Genomic DNA, 6,442 nt, shown 5'->3' on the forward strand with positions numbered 1-6,442 from the left:
ACTATCTGCAGCAAGATTGGTGACTGGAAGCTGATTTGCACAACGCTTGGCTGTGACGATGAATTCATCCACAGATTCGAGCAGCAGTACCATGACGACGCCTACCTCTGTTGTTACCATGCTCTGAGGACCTGGCGTGACACCTCTAAACTCAGCTATGACGACAAGGTCGACATCTTGTGCCAGATACTTAGTATCTGTGGCTACACTGACTGCGCCGGAATTATCTACGACAAGCATCGCACCGAGACCAGTATTGTGTTCTGCGACAACCAGATCGACATTTACAGCAAGAAGTTGAGCGATGACTGGAGGGCGTTCTGCATAGCCTTGGGCTGCGATCACGACTTCATCAGTAAGATCGATCAACAATGTGGCCATGACGCCTACCTGTGTATCAGCACTGCCCTCAAGTACTGGCGTGATACTGTGGACTGCAGCTATGTTGAGAAGATTGACCGCTTCTGCCATGCTTGTGACAGCTGTGGCTTCTACGACATTTCGGTGGACTGCAGAGACAACTTCCGTCATGAGGTTCATGGTGCGTACTTTCTCAACATGCTTTACAGAAAATACCTTTGCTCAGTTCAACCTAATTGTTCTCTTTTATGGACAAAATTTCTGTATATTCATAACGACTTCCTTGTTGCCCTTTACTTAGTTACTTCTTTGCGCTACGAGACGTCTTCTGCCTACAAGACTGGTTCCATCGTCGTTACAGGTGCGTGTTCACTTTCAGTAGAATTGACAAGTTCTTAAAATATCCATATCAGTGTTCCGGATTGTTCAATCGGGCACGGGACTGGGCATGAAATAGCTGTTATTGATCTTATTTATCGTGTCTTGTTATTTGTTTTCATATGCAATACATATTAATGACATGCAACATGCTTTAAACCTTTACAGGACTTGCCCTTTGTGACGACACCATTGACATTGTGTGCAAGACCATCGGTGGCAGCTGGAAGCACGTCTGCTCGGCCCTCGGCTGCGACGATCAGTTCATCACCAAGGTGCCGGAGCCTTTACTTTTGTTCTTGCGTCTTACAACGATAAACATTTAAATCCATTAATCCGCCTTGAATGCTACAGCATTTGGCTTATGAGTCCATAACATCTGTCTGCTTGTTTGTATTGTTAAGATTCGTTATAGCAGGTCTTCGAAACAAGTCTGTATCTCCTTTTGCCTTTGACATGAATATCACTCATGTTTTTATCTACCGACTATAGATCGAAAACGAATGTGGAAGCGACTCGTTCTACTGCTGCTCTACTGCTCTGAAGACATGGCGTGATACTGTTGACGTAGACTATGCTACAAAGGTACATCCTCGTCACCCTTCTTACGCTGTTTGTCTCGCTGTACTTTGTGATATCTCGTTCATATCTCTCTGTGGGTTTAATTTTTGTCCCACTTTGCGATGAAATGGAACTATTGAAGTTATCACGAGTAATAACAGGCGTATAAAACTGTTACATCACGTCGATGAGAATATAATTAGTAGGCATCCTTTCATATCGAAAGATGATGGTAGCACTCAAGGTCTGTTGTTGTTTATCCATGTACATGTGCAGCGTCTAGTGTGACTAATCAGTCGATGAGAAGACCACGAATAGAACATGGCGTCTGATACGTTTTTGCGTTTCTATAGGTCTCCGTGTTCTGTTCCGCTCTTCGCACCTGTGGCTTCACTAAGACAGCCATTTCGGTGTCGTCGAAGTACCGCACAGAGCTGTGCGTGGCCCTGTCTGATCACCACATCGACATCTACTGTAAGACTATCAGTGGCGACTGGAAGACCATCTGCCAGGTCCTTGGATGTGATGAAGCATTCATCACTAAGGTACCGTTTTTCTTCCTCCGTTTCATCTAAATGTTGCTCATTATATGCTATGAACGCGCAGATTGGTTTATGACCACAAATCAACAGCGTAATCGAAACAATTTAAACATAATCGTGGTGTGTTACGCCGAAAGGTGGTTATACCGGCTATACAGATACAGATACAGATAATGCGTAATGAACACAATAAACAATGACTCCTTTTCCGTGTCAAGTTTCTAATCCTAAATACAAGTTACCGTCTATATGTACATTTATGTCAGTCATATTATGCTACATTTTTAACATGATTCTACTACGTATATCTGACTTGTACTCACTGCATCATTGTGTATTTCCTGCTGAAACAGATTGCAGATCAATGCGGCTCGGACAACTATCTGTGCTGCAGCACTGCTCTCAAGACATGGCGTAACACTGTGGACTGCTCATACAGGTTTGTACACGATACTTCCACGTATTTAACGCTTTGCCATGTAGTCATTCTTAGCGAGGTTGATCAAATACTATAGGACAAAAGTCGCACTGCATGATAAAGATGTCTTTGTGCTGCGTTGTTGCTGATTGTGATTTTCGTCTTCGAAATTACAGGGAGAAGGTGGATCTGTTCTGTAACGCATGTGACGTCTGCGGATATCTGGAGGTGTCTCACGACTGCAGAGGCCTCTACGATGATGAAGTGTTCGGTACGTGCCTTTCGTAATCCCAGTATGCTTTCTTGCTTTTCTTCGTGGTAGTTACAAATGCATTATACGATTGTTTGAATACTATAATAGATTGCCGTAGTATAGTTTAACTAGCGGCTGCGTACATTGTGATCTTAAGCGTAGAATTAAGTCAGTTTTACTGTCTAATGTTTGCTTTTGATTTTAAAATCTTCAGTCTCAGCAACCAGCGTGAGCACTGGATCTACATCTGTTGTCAGCACAGGCTCCACTGAATGTAAGTACAGTGCTGTCTGTAAGAGTTTTGAACAGTGACTAATGTAGAGCCAACGTCTTTCGTCACGCTCAATAGCATTGTATTGACTGAGGTATTTCTCAGCCCAAGGAGTGTTTGATATATCACACCATTAGCTACGTTTGAATAAACTATTTCAAGATGCTATAGCGGCATTACCCTCTTATGTATGCCGTTAGTTATATTGTATTTCACAGACTAGAATATAGTCTAGTTTCTCATCTTTGTTTATCTTGTTTTAATCTTTAGTCACATCAACCAGCTTGATCACAGGATCTACATCAGTTGTCAGCACAAGCTCCACTGAGTGTAAGTCCAGTCTGTTATACACCATTGGATTCTACGTTACACTTTTAAAAAGAAATAGTTTGACAGTATCATCGTTAATTCATTGATAGACGCCAGTAAGCCATTCTTCCAGGGCAATTCACTACGCGCGCACCATAGGAGCTACGCATTGCAATGTAGTATTGCTGCTATGATGGTATTACATTGACTAATTCTACGTATCATCCTAAATCCATGCACGGTTTATGCCATTAGAATTCAATATCTGAAATATGTAACTGTATTTTTGTAAGTATGATATGAAATCCTTACTTTGCCCGTTTCACGTCTGCAGTCAGCACCGGTACAGGCGTGGTGGTCACAGGTACCTCCGCCACCAAGTCAGGCTGCTGCCCGGGCGTGACGGACGACTCTGCCTGCCCGGTGTGTCCACCTGGACAGGTCTGCGACGGAACAAAGTGCGTGTCGCCCACAGACTGCCCATGTATCCACGATGGCGCTGTCAAGAAGGTACGACGCCGGAAATTTTATCATTTGGCGGAGGGTGCACTTATACTATTATATAGTGTGTTACATACTAGTACATGTAATGTGGTAGCTTGTACACTCGCGCCAAAATTGTTTATCGCAAGTCTGTGAAGTTTGTTTACGTGTAACAACGTCTCTGATTGTGTTATTCTAGGCTGGTGCTATCTGGAGGGAGGATCGTGGCTGTGTCAAGTGCGTGTGTCTGAACGGACTGGTCAACTGCGTCCACGAACACTGTGATGTCACAAGCTGCCCAAGCGTGAGTACATTCTTATCAATCAGAGGCGCTATATACACCACAAACTGGCAAACTCCATCTACATGTCCTAACTGTTCATGCTATCGATATAAAATCCTACAGACATACCTGGAAAGGGGCATCGTAAGGAGAAAACGGCAGTCTTTGTCCTAATTTCGAAGCGCCGGCTCTTACCGCGCTTTTGTGACCGCTATATGACCTGACCTGACCTATGCTGACCTGACCTACCACCCGGTAATCGGGATAGTGTCGAAAGAAGTGCGCTTGTAGAGTGTCCCACGGCTACACAATCCATTGATGATCTAGTGTGGCTATTTGTCAATTTTAAACGTATCACAAGCAGATTTTCTGTCCTTTCGTCTTATTTTCTTGTGAAAAAGTTATCTGTGTTCGTTACCAGTGTATTGCGAATGTTTTACTCGATCAGTGATATTCTACAAGCTTTTGACTACTGTCGTGACGAGGTGCTCTCTACTGTCACCCTAGTTCCCCCTGTGCTATCCGGATATGTTTCCTTTGACTGTGATGCATCTTCAAGATATTAACCGTGCTACGTTTACACCTACAGGGCTACCGTATGCACTTCTCTGAAGACTCCTGCTGTCCCACGTGCGAGCCCGACCACTGCAGCCCCGTGGAGAGCGTGTGCCACGTCACAGGTGCCTGCATCCCGTCCGCATGGTGGTGTGACGGCAACGAGGACTGTCCCAACGGAGAGGATGAAGAGAAGTGTGGAGGTATAAAATATGCAAATTTGTTAAACCACGGTTTAGTACAAATGTGGAGGTAAAGATGTGAACCACTGTTTGTAAGACCACAGTTTAGTACAAGTGTGGAAATAAAGATGCAAACCATTGTTCTTTAGTAAACACCATATTATGTTTTAATATAAAAACAATATCAGCATATTGTTCATATTAAATTAAAACCTATAATAGCGCCAGTTACTCTTCCTTACAAAATACTTTCTTTTTTTCAGTGTTCACAGTCAGTGTGCCAACCAAGCCACCAAAGTCTGGTAAGTATCCATATAGACCGTTTTTACTTTTACATGTTTGTACATGGAATGAGCGATTATATTTTTGGCGACGCCTCAGGGGCGGAGGCATTTGTGTAAGTACTGCGATCGCTTTGAAAGAATTTCAAAAATTGCATGAATGCATTCCCTAGGGAATTGGTTTTCAGATAGCCTCCGGCCTTGTGGTCATCGGAACAAGCAGGAAAGGCTTATGTTACCGGGCAAAATGTGGCTTTTTGCACACAGAATATTAATGATTGTCTTTATTGATATTTCAAATATGTTTTCTTCTATCAAGAGAGCACAAATTTCTTGCTCAGGAGCAGCATATGCTTCAAATATGTTTTTAGTTGCAACTATATGATGTTGGTCGTTTTTTATAACTTTACTGTGTGACACATGTAGTGTAACAGTGATGTTTTGTGTAAGGAATTTTATTCACTTGTGTGTTTTCTATCATGTATGTTTGTGTCAGTCTTGCTTTTTTATTTATTATTTTCTTCGCTTTCATGATGCTGTTGCAGTCCATGCTTGTTTTTCAATTTTCTTGGCTGCAAAACATGAATGCACACCCCAATCCTTCCACGACTAGGTTTCATGCTAAGGTTTCATGCTAGCCAGTGAACTCCTGCTGTAGTCTGCATCTCAGGGTGGACATGGCGAAGTTTACCTGTGGGTATAAAGAGAGAAAAGAGCATAAATGAATCTATGCCAACTTTGGCCAGCTTTGATTAATTTAAATTAACAAGATTTAGGGTATGCAAAGCATGTGAGTCGATTAATTTTACAGAATGCAATGAAGCAGACACATATATATAACACATTTTCTGGCAATGAAAATTGCGACATCATGAAGTATACATGCTGTATGGGATTTTGCTGCCAGGTAATTATGAATAGCCTGCGTGCCAGACCCCAGCACTTAGAACAAGGAGCTTAAGTCCTTGCTTGGAATAAAGGAAGTGCTTCTTCTTTCTGAGACTCTTGACCAGGCCTCTACACTGCCCAACACGCCACAGTTTCGGAGCTGGCTTCCTTCTTCAGTTTATCTAGACGTATAAATTAGACCCCGGCTGCAAATTCTGTGTTCCAGGCGTGAGATTTCCCTGACTGAATTGAGTATCGTGGCACAGGGGCCTGGCACCCAGGCTACACTGTTTCCCGGCAATGACATCATAGTAAATATGGTACCGTATTTCAAAACACGCAGCTTTTCATGAAAGAAGTACTATAGATATGCGAACATTGCCTAACCATCGTGGTTATGTACAATATTGCATGATGATGAAATAAGGATGGTTAGGCACTCACCATGTATTTTGTTCCACTTTTCGATTGTATTCTTGAGTAACTGCTGTGTTTGTCGTCATGTAGAGCTGAAAGAAACAGTGTAGAACAGGTTAGCGAAGTTTGTTCCATTCTAGGGTCGCGTTATTCAGCATAGTTCGACAGCGTTCAGCTTGACTGCGGATGTGAAACTTGACCTTATTATAGTTTAAGAGTTTGACTTGTTCCAACACAAAGAAGAAACTCACCATGTACGTA

General features: G+C 42.7%; 1 protein-coding gene across 1 annotated transcript in view; it reads left to right on the plus strand.

Moving 5' to 3' along the window:
- Positions 1–6: 6 nt before the first annotated feature.
- Positions 7–6,442, plus strand: part of LOC109469591 (mucin-5AC-like) — a 20,670-nt gene continuing 14,234 nt past the window's right edge. Inside the window, exons 1-13 of the mRNA XM_019768129.1 lie at positions 7–541; positions 662–721; positions 907–1,013; positions 1,231–1,323; positions 1,653–1,844; positions 2,195–2,280; positions 2,436–2,530; positions 2,727–2,786; positions 3,054–3,113; positions 3,427–3,602; positions 3,775–3,879; positions 4,448–4,616; positions 4,859–4,897. Of these exons, the coding sequence (XP_019623688.1) occupies positions 4,457–4,616; positions 4,859–4,897 (199 nt within the window). The 5' untranslated portion in view covers positions 7–541; positions 662–721; positions 907–1,013; ... (7 more) ...; positions 3,775–3,879; positions 4,448–4,456. The remainder of the gene's footprint in view (positions 542–661; positions 722–906; positions 1,014–1,230; positions 1,324–1,652; positions 1,845–2,194; positions 2,281–2,435; positions 2,531–2,726; positions 2,787–3,053; positions 3,114–3,426; positions 3,603–3,774; positions 3,880–4,447; positions 4,617–4,858; positions 4,898–6,442) is intronic.

Source organism: Branchiostoma belcheri, unplaced genomic scaffold (genome assembly GCF_001625305.1).
Source record: "Branchiostoma belcheri isolate BF01 breed outbred unplaced genomic scaffold, Haploidv18h27 scaffold209, whole genome shotgun sequence".
Taxonomy (NCBI): domain Eukaryota; kingdom Metazoa; phylum Chordata; class Leptocardii; order Amphioxiformes; family Branchiostomatidae; genus Branchiostoma; species Branchiostoma belcheri.